The 16,274-nt window shown below is 36.0% G+C and overlaps 1 protein-coding gene across 5 annotated transcripts; it reads right to left on the bottom strand.

The window, feature by feature from the left end:
• Window positions 1-4,413: 4,413 nt before the first annotated feature.
• LOC306849555 (RNA-binding protein 39-like) lies at window positions 4,414-16,093 on the bottom strand. Of its 5 annotated transcripts, XM_079384678.1 has the most exons (18): window positions 16,071-16,093; window positions 15,865-15,936; window positions 15,485-15,544; window positions 14,434-14,504; window positions 12,642-12,694; window positions 12,360-12,551; window positions 10,337-10,402; window positions 10,170-10,223; window positions 9,026-9,143; window positions 8,743-8,895; window positions 8,518-8,655; window positions 8,329-8,394; window positions 7,365-7,569; window positions 7,150-7,230; window positions 6,593-6,707; window positions 6,366-6,471; window positions 5,262-5,340; window positions 4,414-5,169 (listed from the first exon to the last, which is right to left on the bottom strand). In XM_079384678.1, the coding sequence occupies exons 7-18, from the start codon at window positions 10,399-10,401 to the stop codon at window positions 5,069-5,071; spliced, it is 1,281 nt and encodes a 426-aa protein (XP_079240804.1). In that variant the 5' UTR covers window position 10,402; window positions 12,360-12,551; window positions 12,642-12,694; window positions 14,434-14,504; window positions 15,485-15,544; window positions 15,865-15,936; window positions 16,071-16,093; the 3' UTR covers window positions 4,414-5,068. The 5 variants fall into 5 exon arrangements, with proteins under 5 accessions (XP_079240804.1, XP_079240803.1, XP_079240802.1 ...); XM_079384677.1 differs by lacking the exon at window positions 14,434-14,504 and having other exon boundaries at window positions 15,839-15,936; window positions 16,071-16,091; XM_079384676.1 differs by lacking the exon at window positions 14,434-14,504 and having other exon boundaries at window positions 16,071-16,087.
• Window positions 16,094-16,274: the final 181 nt, after the last annotated feature.

Raw genomic sequence — 16,274 nt, 5'->3', positions numbered from 1 at the left:
GATTATTGTGCTGTTTTTATCAACTTTCACTCTGACGGCACCCATTCACTGCAGAGAATCCATTGGTAAGCAAGTGATGTAAATGCTACATTTATCCAAATCTGTTTTTTAATGGATTTTCATTTTTGGTGAACATTTCCTTTAAGATAACAGTGTCACATATCTGCCTATTTTCCAAAAAGAGGCCAAAAGGTTATCTCTTTTTTTTTTTGGTGACATGCTGACATGAAAATGCAGTTTGAGCTGACAACACTACATTTTAAGAGGGTAATTTTGCTAATTTATATTTAGTTTTATAAGTTGCTCTATGGGAACTTTCTTTTGGTTTTCCACACAAAGCCAAAATCTAAGCAGGATGGCATATTATCTACTATAACAAAGCAGAAAAAAACAGTTCCAGACACAAATGTTTCCGGTCGACCCACTTGAGCTTTTCAATTTGAATTTTGTTTCCGTCTAAGTTTCTGTTGGAGTGTGTGTCAACATTTGGCTAAAGCATTAAACATTCACAGACTTCTCTCCAAATTAAAACCAAAGAAATGTGGTAGAGATTTTCGGATGTCTGCTAAAGATTAAAACAAGATTCTTAGTAAAAAGGAAGAGCTTATATTTAGCAGAAAAACAGGACGAAGCTTTTTGTGAACGAGATTTGAAAGCTGACGGTGTATTCCTGTCTCAACAAAAATTAAAATTCTCAAAACAAATCAAATACACAAGCTACACTTGGTTTGCTTTATGAAGGCTCCGCAGTGAGATGAAGGTTGTATTTATTTGTATCAAAATGGCATTTTCATTGCAGTTACACAGCAGACAGTTGCAGCAGTGCATGTAAGAACAAGAGCAAGTAATAATTAATCATTAATTAATGAAATAAGAGGAACCAGGGTTGGTTGACACAGGGTTAAGTTCTGAACCCGAGTCTTAAAACCAGTCAGATTTTTGTTAAAACAAATTTTCTCTCTAAAACCTTTAAATATTATAAAACTAATATTCTGTACACGATCGTTTAAATGTTTGGGGTCAGCAAGACTGGTGTTTTTAGAAAGAAATTAACACTTTGTTTGTAATCAAAGGTGACAGTAAAGACATTTATAATGTTACAAAAAAATCGATTTCATATAAATGCTGTTCTGTTGAAGTTTGCATTCATCAAATAATCCAGTATTAAGTTTTCATCATTGATAATCAGATTTTTTTCTTCAGAATATCAGAATGTTTTCTGAAGGATCATGTGAAACTGAACACTGGAGAAATGACTGCTAAAATTCAGTTTCACAATCACAGGACTTAATTTCATTTTATATTTAGACTTTCTGATCAAATAAATTCAGCCATGGTGAGCATAAAGGGCTTCTTTTTTAACTTACTGATTTTGTGAGAAAAGTTAAAAGCTTCTGAGAAATTGTGAAAGAGTTGAAACAGTTAGCACATGGAGCATACAATTAAATCATTATGCCCACTGGGATAACTAGCATTATTTTGTCACAAACTAATTAAAATTCATGTTCAGTGTTTCTTGACTTTGCATTTGCACATTGTAAGTTTATTACAATAAAGCACACGTGAGTCTACAATTAATCTGTTAAATCATGCACTTTAAAAGTTAAACGTCTTTAAAAGTCAGTTTTATAGTCATTCTAAATCACAAACATCATAAAGACCTTTTCTAAATGTCTGGCAACTAATTGTGGCAACCATGAACTGCAGTTCTGCAATTAATTCTCATTCTTTCCCACACTTTTTTTTTTATTCCTGCCAAGGTTAGCCTTTATCACAGATGTCTGTGAACATCAAAGTGCTGTTTTTGATAACCGCTGGTGTTTTTCACATGGATTTTTCCTGTTGACCATTTCCTATGTTCCTATATGAAACAGACTTTTGGTATGACTAATATTTTGTATTGACAAAAAAACAAAACAATAACCGAGTTTCCTAATAATGGAGAGCCAAACTTATTGAAATTTTCAAAAAACATTTTTACGAATGTGCGAGACTTCCGGTGTCAGCCGCTTCCAGTTATTTCGGCTGAACAAAAACAGTCAGTAAAGCTGCAAACCAGTATTTCTTATTTCATTTTAATTATCATAAACACATTGGTTTGTAACGCAAACAGTTTTACTATTTACTGCACTTTTTTTTGTTATTCTTTATTTTACGTTTACGAATCAGAAGTCTCACACGTGCAGTGTAAATAGCTTACCCCCATTTGAACAGCTTTTTTTGTACGGATACCCTTGTGAAAAAGTGCACTGTATTAAATAATATGAACTTTTAGTGTAGCCTTCTTAAAATATTAAATCTTTTTAAAAACTGTACTTGCAGATAATACTATAATATTAACACAAAAGAAGATATTTTGAAGAACGTGGTAGTCATTGACTTCCATAATTTTTTTCAAGTTTGGTTACCAACATTCTTCAAAATAGCATCTTTTGTGTTCAACAAAATAAAGAAACTCATACAAGTTTGGAACAACTCGAGGTTAAGTAACTGATGAAAATTTTCATTTTTGGGTGAACTATCCCTTTAAGTAGGAAATAAATGCATGTCATTTCCATTGAAAGTTGTATGTTATGTATTTAAATATTTGTAAAAAGTAATATAATAGGATATTAAAATATAATATGGTTGCAAACAAACATAAGATTTGTATTATTATTTTTGGGGGGTATTTTCTCATTTTCCAAAACGAGGCAGCCTCTATTCTCAACATGAACAGTAAAATTAGTTTTTCAGACTCGCTGAGATGACTAGCAGATCAAAAGGTGTCTGAGATCAGGCCAATTTAATGTCAGATTTAATTTACTACCACAGATGGGGCGCAGGATTTCTCAAAGGAAGAGCCAAAAACCCATCTTGGCTGCTAAAGTTATGTCATGGTCTGTGGGGTTCTGGACACTTTACAGATATTTCACAGAACTCGAGTCCGCCCGTCCACTGAGAGCTGACGCAAAAAGCTGAACATTTGAACATTGGGTCCTCTTTTAGTGTTTTTTATTTTTATTATTATTTGTAATCTGCATTCAACCCACTCTGATGCTTTTATACACCTGAACCTTGTCCTTTGCTGTTTGAGATACTTGCAGTGCATTACTGCAGACACTTTCTCAGTCCTGGTCCTAGAGGTTCAATAATAAACATGGCTATTAGGAAAGTTATTATTATTAGTTTTTGCCTATACAGATAAAAGTTAATGGCTCTAAAAATGGTTATCAACATTCTTAAAAATATCTTCATTTATGTTCCGGAGAAGAAATACATACTGGTTTTTACATGAGGGTAAATAAATGATAAGAATGTTAATTTATGGGTGAACTATCCCTATAAGAATTAAAAAGTCACTTAATTCTGATTGGCTGGAAGGTGTGCCTTTAAACAAGTCTTGCATCACACCACACAAACAGACAGCTGCTTGCTCACAGAGACAGTCTACCTTTTTAGCCAGGACACGTCCCATTTGACATTATTTACACAAGACTGACTGGGAAAGTTGGAATATTGCCTTTGGCTGAGCTGGTTCATCCTCGGATTGGAATCAAGCTATTTCATCACAAGGCAAATTCCCAAGGTTTCAGTGCATCTCAATCAAAAATCACATTAGCAGGCTTTCCAATATTTTATGCAATATTTCCTTAAGCCCCAATGTTCAGTTATGGGATTTGGGAATTGATTCTAGTGATACATAACATTACTCAAGACACATTACATTTCACATGATCCGTCTCATCTAGCAGAGTTTACATGTCTGGTTAAGGTTAATACTACAGCTGCACCCTTAAAATGACTTCTCCAAAGGAGTGCGAGTTCATACAAGGAGTGCGCAGATCTGTCATCTGTACATGCCTACTTTGATTAAATATTTTAGTTTAGTTCACTTAATTCCAATAATTTCACTTGCATTATTCACCAGTTATTTTGATATAAATGTTTTTGATTATAGTTATTCATATTATTTTGATCTTAGTATTTTAAAATCTGACAAAGTCATTTAATCATAATTTTCTGATATCATTTGCATACAGAAAACAGTAGTTTAAAGTGACAGTTCACCCAAATATAAAAATCCTGCCATATAATCACCCTCGTGTCATTCCAAACTTGTACGACTTTCTTTCATTTTTCTACATAAGAAGATATTTTGAACAATGTCTGTAACCAAACAGCTTTGGTGATTAAATAAATAGAATTTCTCAAAATATCTTCAATGTTCTACAGATATCATACAGGTTTAGAACAACATTAAGGTGAGTAAATTAGGACAGAATTTTTATTGTTTGTGAATTATTCCTTTAATACTTCATTATTGAATAAACTAGACAGTAAAACATAACATCTCCCTCTAGTGGTGCTCTGCTCTTAATAAAACACGTCTACCAACCCTTCATAACAGCATGAATGCAAAGACAGAACTCATTTTTACAGTGTTGTGAAAGTCATTTAATCAGTAGAAGATTTTAGAAAAATCAATTCTTGATTATGAAACGTTATAAATTCAAAGATGTTTTAGAAAGCTAAACAGCTCAACTGGACTCCAGAAAAAAAGACAAATCAAATTTTTTGGTTGTCTTTTGATGCTTAAAAATGAAGAAACGGAAAGGAAAATGAACCAGTCGTTCACAGCACAATGTCTGTCATGGAAAGATGAAGACCGATGCAAACTTTCACTTGAAGACCAAACAGAAAGTAACCTTGCAAGAAAAATCCAACAAACATAAAGACGCTCAAATACCTTTCAAAAAAACGCCAGAATCTCCTTCAAAACCGGTTTTCGGGAGTCAAGAGCTCATCTAGAGGGCGACGGTGTTACAGGTTTTTCACTTATCAATAGACCACTGTACATAAAGCCGAGAGCTGGTCTGAAAGCTTGCGAAATGCAGAGAGGGTGATTCTAACTGCAGATCAACACCCCTGCTAAAATACAATATGAAAATACAGTCCAACTGTGAAATCTAACTTCATACGTTAGATGGCCCTCCATGACAGGACTCCCTCTGTTAATTTGGGAAGGGGTTGTAGGGCAAGCGTAAGGAACCAGACGAAGCGGGGTCAGCATGGGTCACTCCGTGGATCACCGGTTCATGGGCCTCAGGTGCTCTGTGGCTGTGGCAGCATCTGGAAACAGGTTATGGTACGTAGGGAGAGGCACGTAGGCAGCTGTGATCATTTTACCTGTTAAAGGGAAGGAGAGTGTGATTAATGTCATACACAACAACACAAGGCACTCTATAAAGAGAAAAGATTGGGAAATGCGATGGGTTTACCTGCAAACCACCGGCCGTGCAGAGCACTGACAACAGCCATTGCTACTGGGATGGTTGGACACTTTACATAAACATTTCCCTGCCAAACAAGAGCAAAGTGAGGATTAGGACTTTTAAGAAAAATGAAAGGCAGCCTTTGATTTTGAACCCTAGAATGTAGGGGTGAGTCTCAAAAAACATGTTCAGGTCATATTTTACCCCAATATCTCACACACAAAAAAAATTATTTTATGTTGCATTTAGAATATGATTCATCTTTTCAGGACCAATAGATTGTGAATTAATTATGACAAATAAGCATATCCCCCTAAAATCTCATAACCATAATGGGTCTTGAATTATTTCATAATTGCTATATTCTCTAATCTATATTGTAATTTTCATTAAATTATTAAAAAATATATATATATAAATTTATTTTTAAAAATGTAACTAAAATTGACTTAAAATTAAAAAAAAGTTTTATTTTGCACAACAAATGCAATTGTTCAAACGTTTGGGGGTTTATTTCTTTATTTGAAAAAAAAAACAAACAAAATAATTATTCAGAAAGATGCATTACAACAGAAGGATTAGGTGACAAGACTGATGTTGCTTAAAATTCAGCTTTACCATAATAATAAACTGCATTCTTAAATATTAAAATAAAAAACAAAACAGTTATTTTGAACTGTAATAATAACAATATTGCTGTTTTTAATGTATTTTTGATCAAATAAATGCACCCTTGGTGAGCATAAGAAACTTACAGACCTTAAACTTTTGAATGGTAAATGTAAAAATACTTTATAATACAAATTCTATAATACTATGAAAATATATGACATGCAAAAAATATTATTGCTCCTAAAAACAGGATTAATTTTAAATAAGCTTTATTTCCTTTTCACCCATTTTGATGGGAAATATGACCATGTTCTCAATAGATTTGGTGATATTTAACTACTGTGTGGCTATAAAAAGTTTACACGCACTGTTAATGTTGCTGCTTTTTAAGAGTAAAACTTTGCTGGTTTTCATATTGCATTGAAAGTGGTGACAAAAGTGACATTAACAGGGCTGTGTAGACTTTTTTATAGCCACTGTATGAAGGTGATGACTTACTTGAGCAGAGTTCTTGTCGACATATATGTGAATGATGCCTCCGTGTTTTCTGCACTCTTCAATGACATCATCCTTTATCTCCAGGTCCCAGCCAGGTTCGTTTTCCCTACAAAGCAACACAACAAGAAATTTTATTATCAATTTCTTTCTTTTAAGGAGGACACATGCCATTCGACATCACACACACTATATTGTCAAGAATAGTCTTAATAATAAATGCAACTCACATCTGTGGACTGAACATGTTGGAGAGCTGCAAACAGTGCGTAGCCAGTGGCTGACTTGGAAGGTTCATAGCTTGGTTCATACCAGGATTGGGAATGAGAGGTTGTGTGGTTGAGGCTGTCAGAGGCACAAAACGCATACATAACTGTCACTGTTAAGGCCTTTTCACATGAAAAATTAGACATGAATATTTGGAGCAATGACACTTTTGAATCAAAACAATAGATCCCTATGTTTACTGACGCCAGGTGCGATCAAGATACATATCTGAGGAAAATGCATTGTTGGTCAGCGCCACTATTAAGGCAATTAATCATTCCGCGCTCCGTGTGAAAGCACCGTTTGTTTGCAATTCACCTCGCTTTTTCACATCATGCTCAGTGCGAAACGGCTTTCTGAAGAATCAGTAAATGGTGGAAACAAGACAGCAAGTCAACAAGCTCTGCTCGATTTGTCATATCGCCCCTAGGGGCAAATTCTCAGGACCTCAGTGCACTTCAAATTCCATACAACTTCATGGATTCTAAAATAGGAATATGAAAATGATTCAAAGACACACCATTTGCCAGATTTCCAAATGCCACAGAGCCGCTCATCTGTAAGGCCTGCTTAGCAGCAGCAGGAATCTGCAGTCCTGTACCTAAAGACATCCCAGAGACACGTATAAATGAGTTTACAACAATGCAATATCATATGGAATAACAATTACACAAGTAACTTGAATAAGTCATTGGCACATCTGAGAGACAGTAACGCGCAGTGTTCAATCTGTACCTTCTGCGAGTCTTGCCATCAGCTGAAGTCGACCTGTTGTGCCCAAGTCAATGCCAGTTCTCTCCAGTTCATCGCTGTCCAAGAAGGAGCTTGCAGATGAGGCATCCGAACGCTCGGTAACGTGACCCACCTTCATTGGCCGTCCCGCAAGCTCGAAACCATTTAGCTGCTCCAGGGCTTTTTTAGCACATTCTGCATCTGCAAACTGCACAAACAGACAGTTAATCAGAATTGGATTTATGACGCAATGGCAAAATAGAACCGTCCTTGTCTTCCTGAAATGACGTTTTTCCATTATGTAGATAAAGTTATTATAGTTATGTATATAAAGTGTTTCCTTTGCCAGTCACAACATGATGAAAAAAACTGAAAAATGTATCATTTAGAAATCACAGTTACAAACTCACAATGAGCGATGCACGATTACGGATCTGGCGATCAGGCGTAGTGTGAACACACATCTATAATTATAGAAGCACTGCATATGCCTTGTAATGAGAGGTTATACACAGGATGGATTTGTTTTAAAGGCATTTTTCAGCCAAAATAAAAGCTTGTTGATTTGTAGTTCTGAAAATGAGGAAATTATATTAGAACTGAAGGTACAAGACAAGACACAATATTAGTACTGGAAAATGACAGTTGTACTTTAAAATTATTAACTATTATTTTTCTTAAATACTAGTCTTAATTTTACAGTCAAATATTACAATTGTAATAAATCCTATTATAGATGGCAATAATTCCTAAAATAAAAAAAGATTATAATAGTAACTACTATCGCATTGATAATCAAACTTTTTGGCCAAATAGTGCAGCCCTAAAATCACAAAAATCGCAATTCAGTCATGCAGCTCTACTCACATCCATGATGACAGTTACAATAAGGAAGGACCAAGATGGTGAATAAAATGTCAAATATGGCCCCTTTAACCTTAGTAAATTTGTATTTTGATGAACTCACTGATATGAAGCCGTATCCTTTCGACCTGCCAGTCTCACTGTCCATCATTAGCTGGATGCCCTCAATCTGCAATAACGAGAAAAAAACAAAAAAAAAAACACATTAAATAGCAGATTCACTCCACGCTAGTTTTATCTTGGTTAAGCTGCTTATTTATGCATCTAAAACCATTTAAAATGCCAACCACACCTTTCCAAACGGCTCAAAAATGCCCCTGAGCATGTCTTCAGTTATATTGAAGTGCAGGGAGCCCACATAAAGCCGCATTGGTCCTGCGCCGCCTCTCTGCAGCATGCTGGCCATGGCTGCTGCCCTGTTCTTCTCAGCCTGAAATATGCAAACAATTCAACAAAATGATTCACATGCACTGGAATAGGAAGCGGACAGAGGATTTGCTGTGTGTTATGCTCTGACCTGTGAAGCCTGGACTATGATAGGCACTCCCAGAACCCTCTGCCCCGTCAGGCCGATCGCCAGCGGTACCGATGTCGACTCCACAAACTCAATGTAGGCAATGCCCTTCGACCTCCGAGAATTTCTATCAGAGATCATCCTTACGTCACGGACCTTAAACGATGGATACAAAAGCTCTCATGTGCTTTATTTGTCATTTAACATCAGCAAATGGAGAGTAAAAAAGAAAAAGGAACCAAAAAATTAATCACAACTAAGTTTGTTTTAATCAAAGGCATCCTACTTTTCCCACTGCAGAAAAGAAATCTTCCAGATCTCTGGGTCTAATTCTGGCAGCGAGCTGCATGCAGAACACAGTACGGGCGTCTCTCTCCTCTGGGGTCAGATTATCTATCGGTTGCCTGTTTGAAGAAACACACAGGTCATCAACCACTGAAACACAAATTATTCCCTCTGGAAATAAATCTTATGACCTTAAATTAATCTCTCATGGACATTCCCAAAACATAAACCATTGTCTAACCATAAATAAAGATCATGGTCATTCCATGAAGTTTAACTTTTAGAATATAAACTACTAGGTTTAAATTAATATCTCTCAGCCACAAGATTGAAAATCCTGTTCTAAGTTCCATATAACTGAACATACTGCAAAATATTAAATTGAGAAGTAAGCTTCTGTAAAATATTAAGAGATGTTTTACATTTCATTAAGTTTATTTTTCTTGACCTATTGGCAAAATTTGAAATACAAGTTACATTTATGCTTAAACCCCCTTTTTTTTTCTTGAAAATAATTAAGAAGCTCTGTAGGCTAACAGGCTCAAGATTTAAGACGATTTTATTAATTTTTACCCAGCTGTTTAACTTGATATTTGATAGAATACAAACATTACATTTCACCAGTATATGAGCTTTTTGTGTTTTGAAATAGTGTGCAAACAATGCACTCCAAGAATTGATATAGCCTAAATATGCTATATCAGACTGTGTACTAAATTTGACACCAAACTAAGACACTTTAGGAGTGAATCAAGTTAAATTAATATTATATTAGATTAGACTAGATTATCCACGATAAATGCTTTTTAAAAACATTCATGTCAGGCTAAAAGGACCTTATTATTCTCTATTAAAATGACATTTTGTGTATTTCTATTGACTATATTGAACAACATTAATGAATCGAAACAATTGCACAATTATATAGACCCTATAGCAACTGTAGGCTTGATATATGACATACAGTATTACTGTGAGGCAGAAGAGTTAACAGTGCCTTTAACACCTTTTAAACACAACTGCACCCACTTCCTTTTCTCAGCTTAACCATTTGTGCACTGGAAAGATTCCATGATCTGTGTCGATTTTTAAGGTGTTCAATACTTCAGTACTACAGCAGAGTAAGACAGTGATGAGCATCTCACCTGACAGGGCTTTTGTCCTTCTTAAACGGGCTTCTGCTCCGAGAGCGCCTGCGACTAGAGTCAGAATACTCCGTCAGTCTGTGTTTATCACCCACCCGTGTATGATTACTCAAGACAGACATGCACATCAGCACACAACAGGCAGCAAGATTCACAGATGAGTTCACCTGTGTTTGGCGAAATGTTGTGGGCCGGTCTTCCCTCCAGGACCACCATTTAATTTCGACCCCATACTATGACACATAAAACAAGGGATGGTCTCAGCGTTAAACCAGTCAACTTTCAGCCATCGTGGCCATGCAAGGGCAAGTATCCAGTGAAAACCCATTGCAAGCCATGGCAAAACTAAGGGTTCCTAAGCTAAAAAATTGCCTTCACAAGATTTTTTATTATTAAAAGTGTAACAAAAAGACAGACCTAACATGAGTTGTGATGATATCGATAGAAATCACTAGAGCGATTTCAGCTTCAATTTAAGTGGAAAACTGCACTACCCATAACCCTAACCCTATATTATATTGACATTTATTTATGGAAAAAATTCAACCATAGTCACAAAAAAAAAAAACGAGCGATCAATGTTTCCTCTGTAAGGGCATTATATTTTATTATATTTTGATGAATATTTGAAGAAACCCAATGGAAAAATATATATATTTTTGCAATCATGATAACTGAAGAAGTGGGCGATCACTGCTTGCTCCATAAGGGCATGCTGAGTTTTGTGACTGCAACTGGCCAATGAACCTGTGGTTAAGGTGGCCCCCGTGAACCAGAACACAGTAGGCCTGGATGGATGTCGCCTCCAGGTTTTCTATTCTGAGAATTCCTCAAAACAAGCACCAGGCATCTTCAAAAACATTGCATTAAGGAATGTAAGATTCACGTAATTCTGCATTCTTAGCAAAGCAGATGAACATTTAGTAAGACACTGATCACCTCTCTAGTTACAAGAAACTAAACCATGCTTCCCAAATACACAACATGTGGCAATATATTCAAATTGGTCCATGGTCTGTGGAAAAAAGGAAAATTCTGTCATCATGTACTCACCCTCATGTCGTTCCAAACTTGTATGACTTCAACTCATTTTTAAAACATACAGTAGAGCTCATGAAATCTGGTAAACGGAAGTTTAACTGTGCTTAATTGCTGGGTAAAAAAACCAATGAGGTTTGTACAGTTGAGCTTGTGCAATGCAATGTGTGCTTGTTTCTTTGGAAGACTTGGATTAAACTGCAAAATTCATATTGATACTTTTACAATGTCTTTATGAACTTTTTGAAGCTTGAAAATTTAGTTTGAAAGGACAAGAGAGGATTTCAAAAATCTCTTAATTTGTGTTCTGAAAGAGCTAAAGGGGTCATCGGATGCCCATTTTCCACAAGTTGATATGATTCTTTAGGGTCTTAATGAAAAGTCTATAACATACTTTGGTTAAAATTTCTCAATGGTAGTGTAAAACAACACCCTTTTTACCCTGTCAAAAACAGCTCTGTTTACAGCAAGCCGTTTTGTTGCATGTTCCTTTAAATGCTAATGAGCTCTGTTCACCCCACCCCTCTCTTCCGAGCCGCTCTCTGAGTGACACTTAACTTCCTAACTAGCACATTATTAGGAAAGGCGATTTGCAAAGATTCATTAAAAAAAAAACTTATACTCACTTCTTCTGTAGGTAAAGCTGGATCACGAATAATTTGCGTGAACTTTTTAGATAGATCGGGGGGTGCATTCCCTTCAAAAACAAACGTAATCCACTTCGTCTTCAGAGGCTCAGATGTCAGGGCTAAATGACGGCTGCCATGTTCATCATCGAAACAATGGCGGACTGATGATAGCTCACTCAGGGCGGGTCTGTATTGTAACCAAAGTGTTCAAGATCTATGAACACTTGATATGAGAAAGGGGTTTGGATTCATCGGGATTTAAAAAAAAAACACTGGGTGGATTTTTATCATTATAGGGTGGTTGTGTACACACACTGCCAACACATTTTAGTTCAAACAACCTGTAAAAGTTAAATTTGCATCCGATGACCCCTTTAAGAGTTTTATTTCTGGGTGAACCATTTCTTTAACTATTTTACAGTGTTGTAGATGACTGAGTGACAATTTACAACCCTGAATTCGGAATGCTGACCAAGAAAAATAACATACAGACTCCAAATTGAACATTTAGGGGTTAACTTACAAGGGGCTTTTGCGTCCACGAAAACGTCCACCACGATCCTTGCTGCGGGACCGCGACCGCTTGCGTTCTCTGCTCCGAGAACGTTTCCGCTCATGGCTGCGGCTCCTGCGCTGCTCACGGCTCTTTTTGCGGCCCCCGCTTCCACTCCTCCGTCGACCAGGGCTCGGACTACGACTGCCGCTGCGTCTTTTCCTACGTGAAAACCCCCCCACAAATTCATTCGTTACCAACGTGTACTTACCTGAAATGCAGTATGACAAAAATACAGAGGGTTTTGCTTACTTTTTGCTGCGTTCCTCATTATGACCATTGGCGCTAGAGGACTTGCTTTCACCCTGAACAGGATTGATAAAAGAACAACATGAGGATGGAGAGGATACATTGGAAATTAAGAGGGGAGGGGGATAAGAGAAAAGCCAGAAATGCTACTATTGTTGGCTCCTTTATAATAAATTCCTCATTTTATCACTTTGGATAAAAGAGTGTACAAATTCAATGCAATCAAATGGTCTGTTGTAAATAATCAGAGGTGAGAGGGGCCTGTCTTTAACATTTTTGAAAACTGTCAGTTATGTTCAAGGTTTTGACATGCTAGGCCATGTGTTTTCAGGGTAGTATAGGTACCCTGCTATTTTTAGCCTAAGTCTTGTTGTTGTCATGCTATAGAGCTGCTAAAGGGCATTCCTGAGTGGAGGCTGTCAGTCCGTGTGATCTTCCCCAGTTTGCGCTGTTGGACTGTGAGAGCTCGATGCCATCTTTGTCTCACAGCTTGTCCTGAAGCAGACAGGGATTTACACGGCTTAGTCATATCGCCTCCCAAAAGACAACGCATCAAAATCAGCCAAAAAAAGACAACTTAAAACCTCATCAAAAGATTTTCAGGGCTTTTTTCCGCATCTGTCTCATTTTGACAATTATGACAGGCATTTTTTGTTACTTTTGAGAAAACTAACAAAAATTATATTTATATCTACCTTTACTGATAAAAAAATTATTACTGGGTAATTCATTTTTTTTTTTAATAGCAACAGCTTTGTTAGAAAGAGATATTACTAAGTACATGCACAAACCATATGCCAATGTCAGCGGTTTTAGAGACCATCAAAACACTGGGTAGAGAGACAGTATTCATATTTAGAAACTTCAAATTCATTTATAGGACACTTCTGCTCTTTTCAGGTTTGAACACCGAAGCTGACCTTCAGTAAAGGTCAAATGCAGTCCAGGGCTTCAAGGTTTCAATTCTTGACTCCAGGTCCAATGAGAAGGCTATACCATACGAAATGCCATTTGCAGTAAATATTACTTCCATAATATGAAGAATTTCTCTTTTTTTAAATGTTGGGCAGGGGTTGATTTTATCAGTTTACAACGTGTGTCTATGGTGTATAGCATGTACACCACCATTCAAAAATTTGCGGTCAGCAAGATGTTTATTTTTTAAAGAAATTAATACTTTAATTCCGCAAGGATGCATTAAATTGTCCAAACTTGACGGTAAAGACAGTGTTACAAAAGATATATATTTCAAATAATACTGTTCTTGTGAATGTTCTATTTATCAAAGAATACTGAAAAAATAAGCAGCCGAATAAGCAGTGTTTTTACCATTGATAATAATAATAAATGTTTTTTGAACAGCAAATCAGAATATTAGAATGATTACTGAAGGATCATGTGATACTGAATAATGATGCTGACAATTGTTTTAATTAAATTAAAATAGAAAACAGTTATTTTAAAATATAAAAGATATTTCACAAACCACAATATTACTGTTTTTACATTTTTGTTGTCTTGGTGAGCACAAGGCTTCTTTTCAAAACATTCTTACCAACCCCAGAATTTTGAACAGTAGCGAATATTTTTCTGCCACTGCATCAAATTCACTTTTAACAGATTTTTGGTGACATGGCTGAAACCTGAATACTGTCTCTGCTCCATGTCACATTACGTTCCATCTATTGGCATTCATTCACCGTTATGAGACCAAATTGATTTAAAGGTGTATGGTGGCGGTCTATTTGTATTTTAGATCAAAGTACATTAATACATTGCGCAATTACTACCTTACTTTTTTTCACAGTTCACACTGGAATCAAAGATGTATTCAGGGGAGTAGAGGTGAGATATCATTAGGCAAGTCTATAAAAAGAGATAGATGGGCATTTATTTGTAATTCAGGATATCACACTATAAATCATAGCTCTCTCTCATACACATTACACAATCTTAAACTTTAGTCAGGCACAGTCAATAAAAGCAGGGTTTCTGAGTAGCCATATGACAACACGAGTTCAATTCACACACAAATTAAAATGTTGTTATTGTTTATCCACCCACGTTGTTCCAAAACCTCATTCTACTGAACATAAAAGGAGAAACTCTGAATTTTTGCCAATTAAAATGAATGGGCATGGGGGCTTTCAAACTTCTATATATATATATATTATTATTAAATTTGCTTGTAAGACTAGCAACAAGGTGAATAACAACATTACAAACTTTGATTTAAATAAAAACAATATTTACAACTACAATCCCATGAATCAATCCCAAGATATGATCAAATTACAACAAATTGAGACATAAAATTATTACCGTAAACATTTTTACAATATATACAGAAACTGCACATTTATTGCAAAATATGCATTAGACAATTTTTTAAATAATTTTAGAGCATCATTTACAGTCTTTTATATTTATAATGTAGATTTTCATTAAGGATTTTGCTGTTAAATATGATCATTTTGAAACTAAGGTGGGCTCATATCTTCAACAATAGCATTATGCCATTGTTTAACAACCTCGTAGGTCTGTCTTTAATGGATTTTTAACTTATCCTTATCAAGAAATTCCTCTGTGGAAAATATTATAATTCTATTTTTAGTTCTACTGCACTCATATGGACTATTTTTATGGTGCTTTTTGAAAAAAAAAATCTTAAGCTTATAGCTTCAGTCCTCATTCATGACTCTCACACGGATAGAAGCAATCTTCAAAATTTCTCCCTTTGTGCTCATCTTAAAAATGATATCCATACGGGTTGAAAAAGCATAAAGGTGAATAAAATGACATTTAAAAACAAAAAATGATCCGTCAACTTCCGGTCGTCCACCCACCTTCTTGTAAGGAGCTTCCAGCATGGCCTCAACGTCGAAGTCGTCCGCCATTCTGACCTGCTGAATATGAAAACAACAAACATACATTTTACAAACACAGCCAACCTGATGAGTTATAGTTTACGGTTCCGTTTAAGCACTCGTTTCATCGACTGAACAAACAAACAAACATCTTCCGGTCGAGCTGTGGGTTCTGCAGTAACCCAGACAACAACAACAGCATTACATAAGCAGCTCATTAGACGCCATACTCGTGTCCATATATGACAGAATACTCTAATTTATGCTATATGTCCATTTAATTCTGAGCCCAACTCTTAATTAGACCAATATCTGCTTATTGGCAAACATTACCTGGTTTTATTTAGCACTCCGGTTACCGTCGCGACCTCTTCGACGGGCGAATTAATTTTGACCGTAAACACAGCTGCGAAACAAACAATCCGACCCGCCTGTAGACGAGCAAAACATACAACGAATTATCATTCAAGAAAAAACAAATACCGATGTGTGTATCTGTGGATATTTAATAAGCTCGGTTCAGTTTGTCATGAGGTTTCCCTCACAAGACAACTTCCTGCTTTACCCAAAATGGAGGCTGAGAGGGGCGGGGTTTCCTATCGTTTCGTAATGTAACGCTAGATAAAAGTCGAGGAACTGTGGTTATTCTTGCAGAATTAGCAATGCTTTTGTTTCTTTAAATACCATGCACCCTTGATAGACCTGCTCTGTTTATTGCACAATTCCCAACTAGTTTAGCGCTTTGTAAACAAGTCAGATTCAATCTAGA

The sequence above is a fragment of the Barbus barbus genome, assembly GCF_936440315.1.
Source record: "Barbus barbus genome assembly, chromosome: 29".
NCBI classification, from domain to species: domain Eukaryota; kingdom Metazoa; phylum Chordata; class Actinopteri; order Cypriniformes; family Cyprinidae; genus Barbus; species Barbus barbus.
Note: the sequence above shows the minus strand (reverse complement) of the source record. Positions and strands in the feature narration are given on the sequence as shown.

What these genes read in the sequence shown, in the direction of transcription:
- LOC306849555 (XM_079384679.1), bottom strand. Translation starts at nt 13,191, where the DNA reads ATGCGTTGTCTTTTGGGAGGCGATATGACTAAGCCGTGTAAATCCCTG. An exon ending in TCATAGTCCAGGCTTCACAG is followed by an intron (nt 8,656 to 8,742) that starts GTCAGAGCATAA and finishes TGCATATTTCAG; the next exon opens with GCTGAGAAGAACAGGGCAGC. An exon ending in TTTTTGAGCCGTTTGGAAAG is followed by an intron (nt 8,395 to 8,517) that starts GTGTGGTTGGCA and finishes TCGTTATTGCAG; the next exon opens with ATTGAGGGCATCCAGCTAAT.